The sequence below is a fragment of the Phyllobates terribilis genome, unplaced genomic scaffold (genome assembly GCF_046119375.1).
Source record: "Phyllobates terribilis strain yellow unplaced genomic scaffold, ASM4611937v1 Scaffold_3__8_contigs__length_932513732, whole genome shotgun sequence".
NCBI lineage: Eukaryota > Metazoa > Chordata > Amphibia > Anura > Dendrobatidae > Phyllobates > Phyllobates terribilis.
The window spans coordinates 176,305,082-176,327,608 of NW_027362763.1; the positions used below are offsets into that span (position 1 = coordinate 176,305,082).

General features: G+C 41.4%; 1 protein-coding gene across 1 annotated transcript in view; it reads left to right on the forward strand.

Annotated features, from left to right (window-relative positions):
- LOC141258966 (galactose-3-O-sulfotransferase 2-like) overlaps positions 1-22,165 on the forward strand; it is a 58,613-nt gene extending 36,448 nt beyond the window's left edge. Inside the window, exons 2-4 of the mRNA XM_073674295.1 lie at positions 4,781-4,888; positions 8,701-9,160; positions 21,017-22,165. Coding sequence (XP_073530396.1) covers positions 4,781-4,888; positions 8,701-9,160; positions 21,017-21,856 — 1,408 coding nt within the window. The 3' untranslated portion in view covers positions 21,857-22,165. The remainder of the gene's footprint in view (positions 1-4,780; positions 4,889-8,700; positions 9,161-21,016) is intronic.
- The last annotated feature ends 362 nt before the right edge of the window (positions 22,166-22,527 follow it).

Below are 22,527 nucleotides of genomic sequence, written 5' to 3' on the forward strand. Positions count from 1 at the left end.
CTGCTGTTGTGGCACCTTCGTGACTCTGCAAATGTCGCCTGCAAACTACTATAGTAAAATCTGTGCTCCAAAAAAAAAGCCAAATAGCGCTCCTTCCTTCTCAGCCCTGACGTGTGGCCTCACAGTAATTTCTGATGACATATGGGCCATCACCGCGTTCGGGAGAAATTGTGCCATAAATAATGGGGTCCAGTTTCACCTATTAACCCTTGTGTCCCTGAAAAATTTGCAGCAAATAAAATACTTACATTTTTACCACTAAAATGTCATATTTCCATGTCTCAATATTCTAAGATTCTGTGAGGCACCTATGGGTTCAAAATACTCACTGTACCCCTAGATGAATTCCTTAGACTCGGATAACGGAGCCCACAATCTATTCAAATGGAATCTGCATTCTAAAAGCCAAGTAGTGGTCCTTCCAATCCGATCCCTGTTATGAGCTTAAACAGTAGTGTACAATCACATATAGGGCACTGTCACATTCGAGAGAAATTGCATAAAAAATTGTGGGGTCCAATTTCTCCCATTTTCTCTTGTATAAATTACAAATATGGTGCTAAAACAGTATTTTAGTGGAAAAAAAAATATTTGTTGTTCTTAAATCTAAATGTTATAAAGTTTTGTGAATCAGCTGTATGTTAAAAATGCTCAGTGCACCCCTAAATGAATTCCTTGAGGGGTCTAGTTTCCAAAACGGGGTCACTTGTGGAGGGTGTCTGGGGCTCTCCAAATATGACATGGCATTCACAATTTATTCCAGACAAATAGCACCTTTTCCTTTCCTAGCCCTGCCATGTGACCAAACAGAAGTTTTTGACAACATATGGGGTACCACCGCGTTCGGAAGAAATCGCATAACAAATTATGGGGTCTGTTTTCACCTATTATCCACTTGTGGTGGTTTCCACTGTTTAGGCATATTAGGGACTCTCCAAACACGACATGACGTCCGCTCTCGATTCCAGCCATTTTTGCGTTCAAAAAGTCAAACGGTCCTCATTCCTTTCAAAGCCCTGCTGTGCACCCAAACAATAGTTTTCCCACATATATGGGGTATTGGCATACTCAGGAGAAATTGCACAATACATTTTGATGTCCATTTTCTCCTGTTACCCTTATGAAAATAAAAAATTGGGGTTAAAAGTACATTTTGTGGGAAAAATTAGATTTTTTTTATTTTCATGACTCTACGTTATAAACTTCTGTGACGCACCTGGTGGTTCAAGGTACTCACCACACATCTAGATACATTCCTTTACGTGTCTAGTGTCCAAATTAGGGTCACTTGTGGGTAGTTTCCACTGTTCAGGCACATCAGGGGCTCTCCATGACATGGCATCCGCTATCGATTCCAGCCATTTTTGCGTTCAAAAAGTCAGTTTCCCTTCCCTTCCGAGCCCAGCCGTGCGCCCAAACTATAGTTTTCCCCCACATACAGGTGCATCTCACTAAATTAGAAAATCATCAATAAGTTAATTTATTTCAGTTCTTCAATACAAAAAGTGAAACTCCTATATTATATAGAGTCCGTACAAACAGAGTGATCTACTTCAAGTGATTATTTCTGTTAATGTTGAAGATTATGGCTTACAGCTAATGAAAACACAAAATTCATTATCTCAGTAAATTAGAATACTTTATAACAACAGCTTGAAAAATGTTTTTAAAATACGAAATGTTGGCCTAGTGAAATGTATGTTCAGTAAATGCACTCAATACTTGGTCGGGGCTCCTTTTGCATCAATTACTGCATCAATGTGGCGTGGCATGGAGGCGATCAGCCTGTGGCACTGCTGAGGTGTTATGGAAGCCCAGGTTGCTTTGATAGGAGCCTTCTGTTCGTCTGCATTGTTGGGTCTGGTGTCTCTCAACTTCCTCTTGACAATACATGTGGTTAAGGTCAGGCGAGTTTGCTGGCCAATCAAGCACAGTGATACTGTTGTTTTTAAACCAGGTATTGGTACTTTTGGCAGTGTGGACAAGTGCCAAGTCCTGCTGGAAAATGAAATTTTCATTTGCAAAAAAGCTTGGTCGGCAGAGGGAAGCATGAAGTGCTCTAAAATTTCCTGGTAGACGGCTGCGATGACTTTGGTCTTGATAAAACACAGTGGACCTACACCAGCAGATGACATGGTTCCCCAAACCATCACTGATTGTGGAAACTTCACACTAGACCTCAAGCAGCTTGGATTGTGGCCTCTCCACTCTTCCTCTAGACTCTGGCATCTTGATTTCCAAATGAAAATTGGAACTCTGGGACCTTGTGGAGTGTGTCAATGACTGCCTTCTGGAAATCTGTCAAGTTAGCAGTCTTCCCCGGGATTGTGGAGTCTACTGAAACAGACTAAGGGACCTTTTTAAATGCTTAGGAAACTTTTGCAGGTGTTTTTTGTTAATTATATTAATTTACTAAGATAATGAATTTTGTGTTTACATTGGCTGTAAGCCATAATCATCAACATTAACAGAAATAAACGCTTGAAATAGATCACTCTGTTTGTAATGACTCTATATAATATATGAGTTTCACTTTTTGTATTGAAGAACTGAAATAAATTTACTTTTTGATGATATTCTAATTTAGTGAGATGCACCTGTATAAGGTATTAGCATACTGAGGAGAAATTGTACAACAAATTTTGGGGTCCATTTTCTCCTGTTTCCCTTATGAAAATAAAAAAATTGGGGCTAAAGTAAAAATTTTTGTGAAAAAAATTAAATGTTCATTTTTTCCTTCCACATTGCTTTAGTTCCTTTGAAGCACCTTTTTGAGGACTTTGAGGAGCGCAGTTTTTAGAATGGTGTCACTTTTGGATGTTTTGTGATATATATCCCCCAAGTCACTTCACATATCATGTGGTCCATAAAAAAAGGTTTTGTAAATTTTGGTGGAAAAATGAGAAATTGCTGATCAACTTTTAACCCTTCTAACTCCCTAACAAAAAAAATGTTTAAAAAATGATGCAGATGTAAAGTAGACATGTGGGAAATGTTATTTATTAACAATTTTGTGTGACATGACTCTCTGGTTTAAGGGCATAAGAAATAAAAGTTTGAAAATTGCTAAATTTTTGCCAAATTTCCGATATTTTCACAAATAAACGCAAGTCGTATCAAACAAATTTTACTACTATCATGAAGCACAATTTGTCATGAAAAAACAGTCTCAGAATCACTGGGATCCGTTGAAGCATTCCAGAGTTATTATCACATAAAGTGACACTGGTCAGATTTCAAAAATTTGGTCTGGTCATTAAGGTCAAAATCGGCTCGGTCACCAAGGGTTAATCAAAACTTAAGTTTGTTTACATATGAAAAAAATGTATCGTTCTATTTCATGATAAGAAAAAATGTCCTCAATTGTAGACTTAAATAAATAAACAAAAACATTAGGTGTAAACACCCAGAAATAGAGTAATCAATATAAGAGGGTTTCCTTTTGTGAATGTATTGTTCTACACTGTGTTTATATATGAATATGTAAATGTATATTGTCTAATGTTAGTTACAGGGACAATATATGTTAGGAGTGGATAGTAAATTAGATTAGGAATTGGGTACAGTGCAGTGGTGGGCACAATAGTATAGGATAGAAATAGTTAATATATTTAGTAATAACTCCCGTGTAGAAGGAGCTGGGGTAGTAACGGAGTAGTTTAGTAGTAATAGAAGTTCAGGGCCCTGGGGGCTCAACGTCAATAGAGATACAGACGGATGATTGGAAAAGAGTTAGGTAGCTTGGGGAACGATAAAGCGGACAACTCTGAGGAAAATTCCCTAAACGTCCGAGGTCTACGACCTGTAGAAGGAAGGATGGAGCCAGCCTTCACTACTCCCAAGGATGGGAGAGCGGACGGAACATACCTGAGGAGAGTAGGACCGTGTTCTGGGAAGCTGCGGTACCGGGGAAACTAACTTTGAAGACAGGACAGGAAGGGACAGAAGAGAGAATGAAAACTGTAACGGAGATGTCCAAAAAGACTGTATCTGTGACTAAAACTGAACAAACAGAGTTTAGTAAAGTTATGTTATATGAAAGAGAGACAGAGTCTGAAAGTTATTATTTGCCAGCAACAACTGAACTCCTGAAGAAAACTGTGATTTCCCGGGAAACTGTAAGTGTTGTACACTACATGCAAATCACCAGACAACCGGGACATTATCTTGTATTTATGGGCGGTCAGGGTGTAGGAACACAAAAACTGCAGTCCCTCGCCACTACTACCACCATGCACCCCTTTCAATCATAACCACATAAAATTAACTTTTATTATAAATGTATCAAAAACATATACAGTATGCCAAAACATCAAGGTTTTAAGGAGGAAAACAAATGCAACAACATTCACATGCGAGGAACGGTAAGTAGTAGGCAATAAAAAGTTATGGTCACAACCTATAGGATTCCTCATATGTTTATCTAAGCAGTACAGGGGTAAATCTCCCCAAATCACTAATTAACTGTAAGTAACCACTGCCATAATAGTTTTAAAGTGCTTACACATAGTGTGCCCCTGCTATACACGCTCCACCTGGGCCGCAGGTGGAGTGTGTATAACAGGGCAGCGCGGTCTTGAGAATAAATTAATTAATTTTGATAAAGTCTGATGTAATGGGCAGGTTTGATATTTGTCTTACCTAGATCTCTTTGATTGATCCAGGTAAGGATTTCCAAAGAGTGGGGTTTGTGCAACAAAAGGCTCTGCCTCCAATTGTTGTAAGTTGGATCCTGGGTATGTACAGTATGGACATTAATACATTTTGGTTTGTCTTGCAGGTTTGTCTGTAGTAACATTCAGCGCTTGAAAATCTTCAGTGTCGTTTTACTAATAACAATAGTATTATTTTTGGTCTTGCAAGTGTTGAAAACCAGCGATTCAGAAAGGTGAGAGAACAATTGTTCATACAAGTCTAATATTAAGATAAATATTTATCACAAAGGTAATAGAATTATTAGTACACAATAGTTATGTTTATTAGGAGATGTAGGGTGAAGTTATTAGACATAAATCTGGGGCCATGGAATTAACAACTGTGAATATGTAAAATTATTCAAACATGACAAGTAACAGGAAGCACAAACCTTTACAGTGTAAAGTACCATGTACAATAAATAAAATTAGGCCATTAGTGATTGTCTAGGAAATGTTCTGTTCTGCCACACTGAATACACTTGGGCAAATCATCAAGAACCACTGCGGGCAGCTTCCTTTCCTATTTTAGACTGGTAACATCTTAAATGTACTCGATGGGAGTCAAGTCAAGAGATGCTGCAGGTCATGGTAGTACAATTAGGTCATTCAAGCTTTGAAAAGTAGCACAATCAAAATGTGGCCTGTCGTCGTGTTGGAAAACAGCTCCTGAGACACTTTGGAGAAATGACTGTACCACTGGCAAGTCAATGTTAGGCTGACCTGGAATGAAGACTAGAGGGGTCCAGCTACAGTACAGTTTGCCACCACAAATCATAATCTTGGAAGCACGAGCAGTTTGACATTACCTTGTGAAGGCATTTGCATGGCATTGCCCATGTGATGTTTTGAAAATTTTCTTTCCATTTTTTCATAATTTGCACATCACTATTATGATCTTGCAATTTCAATGTTGAGGATTGTATATATTGTGGCAAGACGACTCGCTCGGCTCTCTCGGAGGCAGACTCAGGACACACGTTCTCAGGCTACCTTCCTGCTGGTTTATTATATGGCATAAACTCATGCAGGGTTCCACAGGAAAAATAAACAAGACCCCTCTGGGTTAAACGGAATACAAAACAAAATATAACTCAGTCCATAGGTGAGCGGGTTCCGCCCGCTCTCGGTAGCACAAACTGCACAGGCAAAGTCCTTTTAAAAAGCTCTACAGCTTCCACAACACTGTTTGGAGACTTCACTCTCCAGACCACACTCCAGAGAAAAAAAAAGGGACTGAGCTTTTATACATTGCTCAGCCACACCCTGAGGAGAGGTAGGGGGAGTGGCGTCCCGCCCTCTTTGCCATTCCCATAAAACCACACACCCTTTAACCCTATAACGCACACCTGGGGCCTCGCAGGCCCGCCCTGTTAATTGTTTTCTATTTTCTGCAAGATTACTTTAGTTAGAATTTTGAAACTCTAGGTATTCCTCAGGTATATAGTTGTTTGTCATTTTTGTTTGAGTTATTCCATGTTATTTGCACACGGGCCTAAAAGGCCCCAGGTATGTGAAAAAGTAGATTTTTATGGTCATGCGTTCTAGGGTTAGCAGAGTAAATCCACCAGCATATAACATGCTGGCAGGTCTTAGTTCACACAGGAGAGCATCCTGAGTGACACATTCCTCCCCTCACATATAAAACCAGTAACACTGTCACAATATACACTGCTCAAAAAAATAAAGGGAACACTTAAACAACAGAATATAACTCCAAGTGGATCAAACTTCTGTGAAATCAAACTGTCCACTTAGGAAGCAACACTGATTGACAATCAATTTCACATGCTATTGTGCAAATGGAATAGACAATAGATGGAAATTATTGGAAATTATCAAGACACACTCAATAGAGGAGTGGTTCTGCAGGTGGGGACCACAGACCACATCTCAGTACCAATGCTTTCTGGCTGATGTTTTGGTCACTTTTGAATGTTGGTTGTGCTTTCACACTCATGGTGGCATGAAACGGACTCTACAACCCACAGAAGTTGCTCAGGTAGTGCAGCTCATCCAGGATGGCACATCAATGCGAGCTGTGGCAAGAAGGTTTGCTGTGTCTGTCAGCGTAGTGAGAAGCCGTGGAGAACGATCTGCTGCCTGAAACATCCTTCAGCATGACCGGTTGGGCAGTGGGTCAGTAATGGTGTGGGATGGCATTTCTTTGGAGGGCCGCACAGCCCTCCATGTGCTCACCAGAGGTAGCCTGACTGCCATTAGATACCGAGATGAGATTCTCAGACCCCTTGTGAGACCATATGTTGGTGCGGTTGGCCCTGGGTTCCTCCTAATGCAGGACAATGCCAGACCTCATATGGCTTAAGTGTGTCAGCAGTTCCTGCAAGATGAAGGCATTGAAGCTATGGACTGGCCCGCCCGTTTCCCAGACCTAAATCCGACTGAGCACATCTGGGACATCATGTCTCGCTCCATCCACCGTCACGTTGCACAACAGACTGTCCAGGAGTTGGCGGATGCTTTAGTCCAGGTCTGGGTGGAGATCCCACAGGAGACCATCCGCAACCTAATCAGGAGCATGCCCAGGCATTGTAGTGAGGTCATACAGGCACGTGGAGGCCATACACAATACTGAGCCTCATTTTGACTTGTTTTAAGGACATTGCATCAAAGTTGGATCAGCCTGTAGTGTGTTTTTCCACTTTAATTTTAGGGGTGACTCCAAATCCAGGCCTCCATTGGCTAATAAATTTGATTTCCATTGATGATTTTTGTGTGATTTTGTTGTCAGCGCATTCAACTTTGTACAGAACAAAGTATTCAACTGAACTCTTTTCAGGTGGAAAACGAAAAAGCACTAAAATAATTCTGCATAAATATGCACACCCTGAAACTCATACTTTGTTGAAGTACCCTTTGAATTTATGTCAGCATTCAGTCTTTTTGGGTAGGAGTTTATCAGCATGGCAAATCTAGAATTGTCAATCTTTGCCCTGTCTTCCTAGCAGTAGCATTCCAAATTTTCAAACTGCAAGGACCTCTCTGTGTACAAACCTCTTCAATTTAATCCAAAAGTCTGATCTCATGGCAAAGGCATTCTTTTTTTTTATTTAAACGTATCTTTAGATCGTTGTCATGCTGAAAGGTGAAATTCCTCTTCATCTTCAGTTTTTTATGGCAGAGGTCTGAAGTTTAGATGCAAAATTGACTAATAATTCCCTCTGCCTTTACTAAAACCCCTGCCAAAAAACAGCCTAAGCATAATACATAATTTGTTATAATGTCCACCATTGTTGTATGTACTGTATACCAATATAGTAGATTTGACAATTGGGAAAGGAAGAGTAAGCCAGCACTGCAGATGGGAAGAGTGTTAGAAGAGTCAGCAGTTAGTGGAGTGAAGCCAGCTACAGGGAGTATGACAGACTAGGCCACATAGTGATGAGTGTGTGCAGGGAAGAAGCAGAACAGAGATAGCAAGATTCTGTAACTGGATCCTACGGCAGAATAATACGGCCAGAGCATCCTTGACCCGGTCTGGTAAACTGGAAAAGACACAGAAAGTGATCCAGCTGTAGTCAGACAGAAATGAAGCCAGGAATAGATCATTGGGTCATGCAGGGTCCAAAGCAGCTAGTAGAAGAGTGGGCTGAGGAGGCAACTTGGGCCAGACCTGGAAGTTATAGTGAACAAATACTGCACTTGCCATTCCTGAGGCAAGCGTATCACTGGATAGGGCTGTGGTCAGTGAAGGTCAGACAAAAAGAATGGAGTGTTCAAGTCAGGCAATCCGTACTGCTGAAATGTCATTTACACATCAAGTACTGCCATGTGTAACTGATATGTCTGTGCTTTTGTGTAAAACAAAAGAAGATGTGAATACGTTTTGTGCCTGTTTTACAATATGCTTAATTCAAAGTGTAAATGTATTAAAATTAACTTATATGACTATTACTGTTTAATTAGCTTTAAAAGTTATTTTATTCTCATACAGATATAATATACATTAGATTCCTTTAATCTCAAATCTATTGTCTTCCAATAGTGGAGACGGATTTACTTACGGACTCGAAAGAGGTGACAACAATTTTGTCAGAGAACAAGACATTGCATCAGAACTTTTGCATTATTTTCAAAAAGGTCAATTGTCTGAGCGATTAAAAGGGCCAAGGTGGAAGGAGGTGTTAATGACTTTGAAATCAAGAATAAGAAGTGAAACAGTTTTAATTCAGGAATCTGCTGTCAGGAGCGAACAAGACACAAAATCTTGTCAACCCAAGAACAACATCTTCTTCCTAAAAACTCACAAGACGGCTAGCAGCTCAATTATGAACATTCTGTTCCGCTATGGAGAATTCCACAACTTAACCATTGCCTTCCCTTCTCGCAGCTCTCAATTCTCCTATCCAAGTGTTTTCAGCGCCTCTTATGTGAATGGATTCTCTGCAAAAAGAAAACAGATTTTTCATATTATGTGTCATCATATGCGCTTCAAGTTTACAGAGGTGAGCTATGAATGATTCAATGCTAATTTAAAAGAACAGAACTTGGTAGACTTAATTTAATATTTCAACTTTTGGCTCTGGTTGCTGGTTGAACAACAGAGCAAATTTCATTAAAGGGATTGCACCACTTAGAAGGTATCCCCTATCCGTCTGATAAGGGCCAATTTCCCGATCAATAGGAATCTTATTGCTGGGATCCCCACCAATTCCAAGAATATAGGCTCTGAAGATCCTCATGTGAATGGAGTGGTAGTTGATCATGCTCACCTCTGCTCCTTTTTTTCTTAATTGGACCACTGGAGATAAAAGAGTGCAGCGTTCGGCTGATCTTCAGCATTCCCATTAAGAATAAATTGAGTGGCAATGCAAATGGTTGACCACATTCACAAGGGTGCTCTTCAGAGCCCAGGTTTCCAAGATCGATGGGGGCTCTAGTTTTCAAGCTCCCAGCGATCAGGGAGTTATCCTCTTTCCAAAGGATAGGGGACATCTTCCAAACTTGGTACAACCTCTTTAAGGTTGATGTTTTCAGTTTTTGTTTAGCTCATTTAAAACCTTTGCTATATAATGGGGGCTTGTATAAAGATAGTCATTAAATTATCAGGATTAATAAAAAAAACAACTCTTTTAATGCTGGAGACCTAGATAAAGTCTCATGCTTCTTGAATAGTAGCCTAACGCTAGTTCAAACGAGAACTATATTTCTAATACACATGAACACTCGGCTTGTCCATTACAGTGAACCTGTAGGCTGATTTATGCCGCTCAATCTGTGGATGTATCAGGCACTGGCTGTATGTTGTCAGCAAGTTATGTTTGACTCTGAAACGCTGCATCGTTTCAGAGAAAAATTTAGTTTAAAATCTTGTAGACTAGTCAGTCAAGTGGATCCCCGGCGGCTTCTCCCCAACCGCTGTCCTGTATTGACAGGTCTCTGACTATGTACTCATATAGGCAATGACCTGTCAATCGAGCCAGGAGAAGTTATCGGGAAACCACCTGTCCGATTGGGTAGCATGTATCAGCTGACAGGTTCACTTTAATATGTTGCAGGCGGGCTCGCTTAGTTAAAAGTGCGAAATCTCACAATAACATTGGGGATCTCAAGTTTTGACACTTAAGCTGCCATGAAGGGTTGTGGGATGTCACTTATGTTAGTATTGGAGGCTTCCACAGCCCATAAGCGTAGACCAGACTTCTGCTGTAGAATTGGGTCTTTTATGAGGTCCTCAATGCCACTTTTCTTCATTTTTAATCAGTTACATTTTTACATTTAATATAGGGCTAGCAAATGTGTTTTTACATAAAAAGGGCAGTGACCAGCACACTTTAACCTCCCTACAGCAATAATATTTTGACATTATATGTAGTTGGAATTTTTTTTAACGGAACATTAAATGAACAGCATATATTTCATTATGCTTTTAAAAAATATGAACAAAGACAACAGCAACAGAGTCTTAAATACGCAGTGGCTTGTGAAAGTATTCACCCCATTTGGTTTTTTACCCATTTTGTTACATTACATGCTTTTCTGAAAGGCCACATAGGCTGCAACATTATTAAGCAATGGGCTCCACTAACCAAACAACACCATGAAAACCAAGGAGATCTCCAAACAAGTCAGGGACAAAGTAGTTGGGAAATGCAAAAAAAAATGATCCCAAACTCTGATGGTCCCTGGAGCACCATCAAATCCAGTTTCATCAAATGGAAAGAACATGGTACCAACAACAAACCTGCCACGAGAGGTCCGCCCACCAAAACTCTCAGCTCGGGCACAGAGGGCATTAATCAGAGAGGCAGCGCAGACACCAAAGGTTACCCTGAAGGAGCTGCAGAATTCCCAAGCAGAGACTGGGGTACCTGTCCATACGACCACAATAAGCCAGGGCCGGCTCCAGGTTTTTGTGGGCCCTGGGCAAAAGAGTCTTAGTGGGCCCCTTTAACACATACCACGATTCATGATGCACAGATACTGCAGAGAAATATAGATATAGTACAGTGCCAAAGATTTCACTTACTTCTTACATTACTTGAGTGATATCTATTGTAAATTCTACAATAGCTCAGAAACCGGTAAATCCTCACAGTGCACAGTGCAGACCGGACAGTATAGTCCTCCGTACAGTGTTATGGGCACCACTAAATTCTCCATACAGTATTATGGGCCCCATATATTGCTCCATACAAAATAATGGACTCCATATAATGCTCCATACAGAATAATGGACCCCATATAATGCTCCATACAGGATACTGGCCCCCATAATATGCTCCATGCAGAATACTGGCCCCTCTATAACGCTCCATACAGAATACTGGCCCCCATATAACGCTCCATACAGAATACTGACCCCCATATAACGCTCCATACAGAATACTGACCCCCATATAACGCTCCATACAGAATACTGGCCCCCTTATAATGCGCCATACAGAATACTGGCCCCCTTATAATGCTCCATACAGAATACTGGTCCCATATAATGCTTTATACAGAATACTGGCCCCATATAATGCTCCATACAGAATACTGGCCCCATATAATGCTTCATGCAGGATGTACCCCCATATTATGCTCCATACAGGCTGTGCGCCCATATAATGCCCCATGCAGGCTGTACCCCCATATAATGCTCCATGCAGGCTGTGCCCCTATGTAATGCCCCATGCAGGCTGTGCCCCTATGTAATGCCCCATGCAGACTGAGCCCCCATGTAATGCCCCATGCAGGCTGCACTCCCATATAATGCTCCTTGCAGGCTGTGCCCCCATATAATGCCCCATGCTTCCTGGGCCCCCATATAATGCCCCATGCCTCCATACATAAAAAAAAAAAATCAAATACTCACCTCACCTGCTGCTTCGGACTCCTCAGCCGTGTCGCCATCTTCCCGCTCTGTGCTGTGACTGCTCAGTAGAGGGCGTGGTGGAAAGATGTCATCACGCCCTCTGACCTGAGACATCAAAGTGCAGCAGCCGCGGAAGATACAGGACAGGCTGCAGAGGCACAGGGAGAGGTAAGTATTGTGCCGGGGCCCTGAGCAAGCAGGGGAGGGCGGACGCTGTCCTTCGCACTTCGCCGTTCTCCGACGGTGAGTGGGCCATCCCGCCTGCTCAGGGCCCCAGCACATGCCCGGGTGCACCGGATGCTGACGCCGGGCCTGCAATAAGCCGTTCACTCCATAGAGGTGGCTTTTATGGAAGAGTGGGCAGAAAAAGACTTTACTTACACACATTAATTTTAAGGCTCGTTTTGAGTTTGACAGATGACTGGGAGACTCCCCAAATGTATAGAGGAAGGTGCGGTGGTCAGATGAGACCAAAATTTTATTCTTTGGCCACCAAGGTAAACGCTATGTCTAGTGCCCAACCAACACAGCTCATCACCCCAAGAACTCCATCATGTTTTTCGGCAGCACGCACAGGGAAAATGGTTTAAGTCAAGGGGAAAATTTATGGTGCGAAATACAGGGATATTCTTGAGTAAAACCTGTTTCAGTTTGTCATTGATTTGAGACCGGGATGGAGGTTCACCATCCAACAAGACAATGACCCAAAGCATACTGCTAAAGCTACTCTCGAGTGGTTTAAGAGGAAACGTATAAATGTTTTGGAGTGGCCTAGTCAAAGCCCAGACCTTAGTCCAATTAAGAATCTGTGGTCAGACTTGAAGTTTACTGTTCACAAGAGGAAACCATCTAACTTGAAAGAGCTGGAGCAGTTTTTCCTTGAGGAATGGGCAAAAATCCCAGTGGCAAGATGTGGAAAGCCCTTAAAGATTTATCCAAAGCGACTTGCAGCTGTAATTGCTGCAAAAGGAGACTCTACAAAGTACTGACTTTATAGGGGTGAATAGTTATTCACACTGAAGCTTTCAGTTATTTTGTTTTATTTGTTGATGGCTTCACAATAAAAAGAAAACCAAATTTTAACAGTTGTAGGCATGTTCTTTACATGAACTGATGCAAACCCTCAAAAAAACAGCGAAATTCCAGGTTGTGAGATAGCAAAACACAAAAAATGTCAAGGGGGTGAATACTTTTGCAAACCACTGTAGTGTGCGACATTTCGGCTCAGCTATTAACCTTTCTCAAGCTTGTGACTTGTGGAAAGCTAATTGCTGAGCTGAAACATTGCACACTATGTGGTGATAATCCACACTTTTTCATTTTTTCAAACACCCTGTTGTTGTCTTTTTTCATATTTTTTGGATTACTGTCAATGGATACACCCTTATGCAAATGTGCAGAGTGCAATTTGGTTGATACAAGGTGTAGGGGAATGCGGTCTCCATTATATGGTTGTATTATTCGTGTTGAGCGAACGTGCTCGGATAACGCAACACATGCGGGGAGTGCCTAACAAACAGGCAATCCCCGCATGTGTTGAGTCTGTCTACCGCCGGAAAACATGCAGCTGCAGGGAGGCAAACATATTAGACGAGCATGCCGAAAATACTCGGATAAGACTGAGCGTGCTCAGATAACACGTTATCCGAGCACGTTCGCTCAACACTATTTGTGACATGAGTCTATTTCCTTTTGACACTTACTATAATATAATAAAAAATTGCATATGCAAAAACAACAATGCAATTAAAAATGGACATTAAATACAATGATTTACAACTATTGGAAGAAGAGGTGCTAACCCTATAAATCCAGAAGCACTGAGCATTTGATTGCTATTTCCTCCCTGATGGGACCTCTCTGAGCTGTGAACCTCCGTTTGATGGTCATTCAGGCTGCGTTATACATGCACCGTGGTTAGTGTCAATTTTTCCTCTCCCTTATCTCCGCTGTTGGACAATTAAACTTCAGTGTGGCCTAAAAAAGCAGTCACATTCTGACCTTGAACTTAGCTATATACTCTCCTCAACATTGTAATTGCAACACCAAGAAGGAAAAGTCATGGAGTCATGGAAATCACAGGATGGATAGATATGTTAATGGCATGTAAATGATGAAAACATGTAAGCAAAATATTCAAAACATCTTGATTTAATCAGTATCGAGTATGAGGGCCAAACCTAGAAATACATGCACTTACACATTTTGGCATCCTAACAATAAGTTAATTATTGGTTGTCTGAGGAATGTTCTGCCACGCTGAATGCATTTGAGCAGGCAAATCAACATCTGTTGCTGGAAGCTCTCTTTGGAATTGCTGAACAATGACACCCTAGACGTGTTTGATGGGAGACAAGTCCAGAGTTGTCTCACATTTGTGCTATGCAGGCTCTATACGACAAAAGGAGGAATCATCGATGAAGAAGATGGACCTCCTTTTCAGCCTCCATTGCCATGTTGATGTGCACTACAATAGTCTTTGAGAGCAGTGGTGGGAGGTCAATGGAACAACTGTAGCTATACATCTGGTCCATACCCAATGTCATTCTAACACATTTTGGTGGTTTGTGCACACATTGTTTAATACTTTAGGCTTGGTATGTGATGACTAACTTCACTTGTAGTACAGAATGGATCACCACGCATCTTTTCAAATCTGATGAGACTTGATGGGCAACACGATGAAGAGACTGTCACAAGGGCACACCAGTCCTTCTCCTGGGAATATGGTGTGGGATGGCATAATGTTTGGCAGACGAATGCATCTAGTCTTCATTCTGGGTACATTAACTCCTTTACAGCCTGGGGCGTAATAGTACACACCAGGCTGACACCCCCTGTTCAGCGCGGGCTCCGGCGCTGAGCTCACACTGAACCGGGCACATGTCAGCTGATTTATACAGCTGACCTGTGCCCGCAACAGCCGCAGGTGGAATCGCGATCCACCCACGGCTGTTATCATGTTAAATGCCGCTGTCAATCTCTGTTTTTAAAAATATTTAAAAAATATAAACGTTTAAATCAACCCCCTTTCGCCCCATTCAAAATAAAATAATAATAAAAAAAAAAAACCACATACACATATTTGGTATCACCGAGTTCAGAATCGCACGATCTATCAATATAAAAAAAGAATTAATCCGATCGGTAAACGGCGTACCGAGAAAATATTTCTAAACGCCAGAATTAAGTTTTTTGGTCGTCGCAATATTGGAATAAAATGCAATAAAGGGCGATCAAAACATCGGATCTGCCCCAAAATGGTATCAATAAAAACGTCCACTCGGCATGCAAAAAATAAGCCATCACCCAGCTCCAGATCCCAAAAAATAAAGACGCTATGGGTTTTGGAAAATGGCGCCATTTTTTTTAGCAAACTTTGGATTTTTTTCACCACTTAAATAAAAAAGAAAGTATACATGTTTGGTGTCTACGAACTCATAATGACCTGGAGAATAATAATGGCAGGTCGGTTTTCGCATTCAGTGAACATGGTAAAAAAAAATTTAAAAAAACTTCTGTGGTATTGCACTTTATTGCAATTTCACCACACTTGGAATTTTTTTCCCGTACTCGATATGGTAAAACCAGTGATGTCGTTCAAAAGTACAACTCGTCCCGCCAAAAATAAGCCCTCACATGGCCGTACTGACAGAAAAATAGAAACGGTAAAGCTCTGTGAACAAGGGGAGCAAAAAATGCAAAAAACGGAAAATCCCAGGGTCCTTAAGGGACAGCTTACATTGATATGGTCATGGAACCAGTGGTACAGACACTTCTGCAAAGTGGCCCAGGACCCTGTTTTCAACATGACAACGCCAGGCCACATGTTGATCATGACAGACTGTGCTGCTTAAATGTGCTACCATTACCTGCAGCATCTCCAGACTTGTCTCTCATCAAGCATATTTGGGACATTATTGGTCAGCAATTGAAAAGGGAGCTGGAGGGGGGATGGTTTGCCAGGGTAGCGAGCAGCTGTGTTTTGCTGAGCTCCGTCTATCCAGGGATACAGCGAAGTGAACTCTTTTTGGACTAATTTGCTGTGGGAACACTTCAAGATCATGCCAGGAAAGGCTCAGAAGAGAAGACTTTATGCTTCAAAAATCGTTAATGCTGCAAGGGTGGGTGTGCTGAGGAGCCCTAAAGCCGAGGTCAAAAGTACTGCAGCTTCCACAGCTCCAGCGCTGACAGCTTCACCTAAACAGAAGCTTCTCCCAGCTTGGCCAAACCTGTTTCTACGTGGAGATTAAAGCGAAGACTACCCTGAAGAACCCGAAGACTACCCCGAAGAACCCGAAGACTACCCCGAAGAACCCGAGGACTGGTATAAGGAACGGCACTCAGAAGACCGTGGAGCATCAAAGGAAAGACGAGGCTCCCTTCGCGACGGCTGGGACTCTCCCCTTTGTATGTGCCGGGCGAGGGATCATCAAGCAAGGTGAGCATGAGGATGGAGTGACAGCTCTGGGGGTCACCTGTCAGGAGGAGACACGCAGAGAAGGGACTTCACCGGATGGTGCCGTTGTCTCCACCTTTAACAGCAAGGATGATTCTTCCTGCGCTGTGGCTGGAGCCGCCACGGCTCCTCTGCTGTCAGTCCTCTCCGGTCCGGGCTCTCCTTGTTCCAGAGACGTCCAGACCCCAAGGACTGGTCACAGCAATACTTACCAGAGGAACGTCACCCCAGTAAGGACCTCTCTGGATGGAGCTGGCATCTTCATGCCTGCTGGTAAGGCTGGTTCTCTGTGCGGTGTGGCTGGAGTCGCCGCGGCTCATCCGCTGACAGCCTCCTCGGGTCTGGGCTCTCCTCGCTTTGGAGGTGTCCGGACTCCAGGGGCTGAAGGTAGGAAGTGAGCTGTGGTGGCCAACCTGAAGCCACATCTGAGGAGCGGCACCCCGCGGACAGCTTCAATGTATGGAACCGGCGCCTCCTCTTCCGACGATGAGGCCGGTTCTCTGTGCGCCGCTGCTGAAGCCGCCATGATCCCGCCGCGGACAGTCTCTTCTGAGCCGGGCTCTGCCACCCCACACCATTACTGACCCACTGCCGAACCTGTCATGCTGAAGGATGTTGCAAGCAGCAGATTGCTCTCCACGGCGTCTCCAGACTCTGCCACGTCTGTCACATGTGCTCAGTATGAACCTGCTTTCATCTGTGAAGAGCACAGGGCGCCAGTGGCGACTTTGCCAATCCTGGTGTTCTGTGGCAAATGCCAAGCATCCTGCTTGGTGTTGGGCTGTGAGTACAACCCCCATCTGTGGACGTCGGGCCCTCATACCACCCTCATGGAGTCAGTTTTTAACCGTTTGTGCAGACACATGCACATTTGTGGCCTGCTAGAGGACATTTTGCAGGGCTCTGGCAGTGCTCCTCCTGTTCCTCCTTGCACAAAGGCGAAGGTAGTGGTCCTGCTGCAGGATTGTTGCCCTCCTACGGCCCCCTCCTCGTCTCTTGGTGTACTGGCCTGTCTCCCAGTAGCGCCTTCAGCCTTTGGACACTACGCTGACAGACACAGCAAACCTTCTTGCCACAGCTCGCATTGATGTGCCATCCTGGATGAGCTGCACTACCTGAGCAACTTCTGTGGGTTGTAGAGTCCGTTTCATGCCACCATGAGTGTGAAAGCACAACCAACAGTCAAAAGTGACCAAAACATCAGCCAGAAAGCATTGGTACTGAGATGTAGTCTGTGGTCCCCACCTGCAGAACCACTCCTCTATTGAGTGTGTCTTGATAATTTCCAATAATTTCCATCTATTGTCTATTCCATTTGCACAATAGCATGTGAAACTGATTGTCAATCAGTGTTGCTTCCTAAGTGGACAGTTTGATTTCACAGAAGTTTGATTTACTTGGAGTTATATTCTGTTGTTTAAGTGTTCCCTTTATTTTTTTGAGCAGTGTAGTTATCTAGGAGAGGATGCTACTTGTAAGGAGATGGAGTTTGTAGAACCAACTTGCTTTGTATATAATGTTCATATAAATAATGATTGCAGCTCAGATTCCTACTCTTCTGGTCTGTGTTGGTCTTTGGAGTCTGACCGTGAGGATTCAGATATAGGCAGCTTTTCGATAGGGACAGCATCTCCTCCATCCTCAATTATAACTTTCCACAGCTCAGAGGGAGCTTATGTTATAGATACTTTCTCATCAGATGATGACAACATAGGAAAAAAGCATACCAATACAACCCCATCAGAGGTATCGTTAGAAAACAGTCAAAATAATCCCGTTGAAATCAATGACAATTTCACCCACAAGACGCCATTCTGTGACATTCATGCAACAGACAAACCACCATCAGAACTCTCTGTCAGAGAGCTCTGTAACGCACTTAAATTGTCCTTTAAAAGTAGTCTACTTATGGTGGGGAATATTACTTCAAGCATTCCCTCTTCAGAAACCAAAATTCAGAATTACTCCTGACATAGCTCCCTTAATGACGTAAACGATTCGTTGTCTGACATCTCAGACAACAATAAACCAGCCACAGAATTATTTATAAAACTAACAATTAATAACCTAATATTATCTATTCAGCAGGCCATAACCCCATAGAAAACAGAATGAATTTCTGAAATTAAATCTGTCCAAAATAGAAAGGATGTAACAGAAAACAACATAATTAGTATGGAAAGACACAAAGAGGCTTTGTCTAACTCAGTCTAAACCCTTCATAAATAAGTGATTCTTATTAAATGACAACAATCTAATTCTGAAGACAATTCTAGAAAAAAACAATTTATAAATTAGGGGAGTGTCTGAAACGATATCCCCTTTAAACCTGGAGGACTACATTACAGAGATGACTACTGATCTGCTCCCAGATCTCTCTGATGACAAAATTGTCGCTAATGTCTACAGAATCCCAAAACCTGATTTCTTATCCAGGGATGGCTCTAGAGACATTTTTGTCTAATTCTACTCTTCAAACATAAGAAACAGCTTACTAGATTTAGCTAGAAAAATAAAAAACTCCCCAAGCCTTACAACTCCATCTTACACTTTAAAGATCTATCCAAAGCCACCTTCTTAGCTAGGAGATCTTTCCGTAACATTACAAGGGAAATTGCAGGCGTGAAATACAGGTGGATAGATTCTGCAAATCTTCAGATTAAAAATGAAAATGAGATTCTCCTGGTCACGACTCGGGAGGAAGGCATAGATTTGCTATAGCGACTAATTACTTGATCTTTCCTCTCTCAATAAGCCTGTAAATTTTATTTGAATATAATTGTCTTAACTTGGTCTTGTTTCTTCTGAGCTTCTCATGACCCATACTTCTTTCTTGTAAGGATTACCTGCGATCTTACAGATATGATCCTAGTTCACATGGTTTACCACTCAGCTTTAATCTATATTTGGGGTTCTCTTTGAGACTTTACTTTTGAAATCCCAAAACCGGACACTCCCCCTCCCTCCCCCCCGAACAGGGCCATAATGGCCCTGACAAGAGTGCCTATAGGCAACGGATAAAAAATGTCTAGCGTGCTTTACTAACCTTACTTGTATTTGTCTTATTCTTCTCTCTATGATAAGCAGTTAAATGTAATTAAAAATTGAGTTTCTAATCTTAGTACAGATAAAATTGCTTAATGTACCCTTGTCATTGTCCCTCTTTAGGGTCTTTTTTCGCCATTTTGCCATTTGTTTCCATAACCCCTCCCTTCTTTCCTATCCTTTAACTTTGTTTATCTTTTTCTCCCCCCTCCACCTTCTTCTACTCTTCCCTTCCCACATTTATTCTATAAAAAAAGTTTAAGAAAAATTATTGAAAAAGAAAAGGAAGCTGGATACATTTGGGCTCGCAAATCATCAAGACACAACTGGCAGAGGATCTTGATGATTTGTGTTCCCAAATGTACTCCGCATGGCAGAAAATTGCTCATACAACCATTTATAACCTCATTGATAGCAGCCAAGACAGGTAAGTGTGAGGATTTATGTGCTTGGCGCTCATACTCAATACTGAATAAATGGAGAAGTTTTGAAAAATGTTGTTTCTATTCTTTCATCATTTGCATATCATTAACAACATGTCTAATGATCCCGTCATTGCCATAATTCCCTGATTTTTCCTTCTTAGTGTTGCAATTTCAATGTTAAGGATGGTACAGTATTTACCAATGGACAGGAGCTCAGCGCTTCCATCAGCATTCAGTGACTTACTGCTGAGTGCATAGTTTCCTTTGGTTGTACACAAATAGGCAGAAAATCAGCAATGATCAATGATCGTTGTTGCTGTAATCAGAAATTTTATTTGAAATAAACCTATTGGTACAAAAAAAGACCAAAAAGTTAGAGACATTAGATGTAGTGTAGTCAAAAATGTCCCTAGATCTTTTTAAGTGAAGATTTAATTTCTGTGCTGTTTATTCTTAGCATATTCCTTCCCTTTTCTCACCCTATTTGTTACCAGCTGGTATTCCTTCACGCCCTCTTAGGAAGAGGAACTACAAATGACATCTCGCTCCTTCCTGATTGCTATTTACATTTCAGTTTAATGGCATTTAAAGGCTGTAATGCTTCTGTGTCACATTGTGTTGCACAAGTTGTGTTATCTTGGACACATTGCGTGACAGCTGCATGACATTTTATTTTAGAACACAACCACAACACACATGACTTGCGTTAGTTTTTCAAGATCCACAATGGTAAAATCTACAGCAAATGTTGCAAATTTGGTCAGAGAAATGCTTTGAAACAGATTACATTTGTATCCTTTATATTGCAAAAACTGAAATCTGCAATGATAATTGGCAGCATAAATTGACATCATATGGGTTGAAAATGCTCAGAACAAGTCAATTTGTACTGGATATCCAAATAGTGTGAATGAGATTTCATAACATCTCATTCACAGTTCTGGCACTGTATAATACAGCAGATTTTTCACACTTTTATTCTCTTTAGCTCCAGTTAGCCTCATTGTAATTCGATTTTATTCGAATGTATTTTTACTATGAATTAATTATCTAATTTATGAATTTTTAACAGGTAGAAAAAGTGATGCCAGAAGACACGTTCTACTTCACCATCCTGCGAAATCCAATCTCTCAGATGGAATCATCTTTTTCCTACTACAAGCACTATGGATCTTTCCAAAAGGCTAAAAATCTAGAAGATTTTTTAAACAATTCAAAAATATTTTACACAAATACAAACAAATTGACAAACCTTGCTAAGAATTTTATGACTTTTGATTTAGGTTTTGAGCTTAATGGGTCCCCTGAGGAATCAGTTTTAGCATGGCACGCTATGGATAATATATTTGATCTGGTGCTGATCACAGAATATTATGATGAGTCTCTTATTCTCCTAAAGGATGCTCTCTGCTGGTCTTTTTATGATGTCCTGTCTATCTCTCTCAATAGTAGAAGCAACAGTACTAAGAAAACATTAACGCTGGAAACTCAAGAAAAGATAAAATCATGGAATCATTTGGACTGGGAGATGTATGTCTACTTCAATAATTCTTTCTGGAAACGTGTACAGACATTTGGAGTGGAACGTATGGAACGTGAGGTTAAAGAGCTCCAGAAAATAAGGACTTTGATGTCCAAAAAATGTCTGGAGGATGAGGTTGACCCAGCAAAATTAAGGGACAAGTCAATGATGCCATATCAATCTGGGGTTGCCAGAATCCTTGGTTACAACCTAAAGATTGGACTATCTGGGGATGATGAGCTGCTGTGCCAAAGACTTATCACTCCAGAACTTCAGTACAATACAATTCTACAAAATAAGCAGAAAAATAAACTCATACCTGGGACAACAACTGCACAAATTTCAGGAATGCCAATGGAGAATGTCACTAAGTCAGCATTGAAGACATGAACCATTGAATACATGTAACCTTGTTATAAAAACTGTGACGTCTGCAGTTTCCACCCAACAAGTCTAATTCCACAAGATCTAATACATGTCCACTTTTAACAACAGTAAAGCTTTTGCTTAGAAACAATGTCAAGCCAAAAGATACAGGAAATAAACGCACCTATTTATAATCAAACAGTCCATCTGGTGCTGATGTCCTATATGCAGGGAGATCATTGTTATTTGTTTTACTTCAGCTCCTATATTGGATCAGAAGTAAGAATACAAATGTGAACACAGCCTTAACTAATAAAATGAAATGCAATATCATCCTTATTGACTGCAGAAATGTGCATAATACATAAAGTATGGCAGTCTACACTACAAAGCCCTCTTGTTTCGGGCCTGTAGCTTTAAGGTGTGCAGAGGTAGCAGTCACACTTGGCCCCATAGCCCCATAAGAATATGAAATTTCACATCTCTCCCACAAGTAGCATAATGACTTATCAAACCCAAATGTTATGAATAAAGCCTACTCAGTATATAAATTAGAGTCAGTCAAGCAGTTTCTTTGCTTTTTCATATTTTAAAAGGAAACGGTCATCTGATTCATGCTGCCCAAAGCACAGGCAGCGTGAATCAGAGCCTGGCTGCTCAATTGCAGCTAAGTATATTTCAGAGAAAATATACTT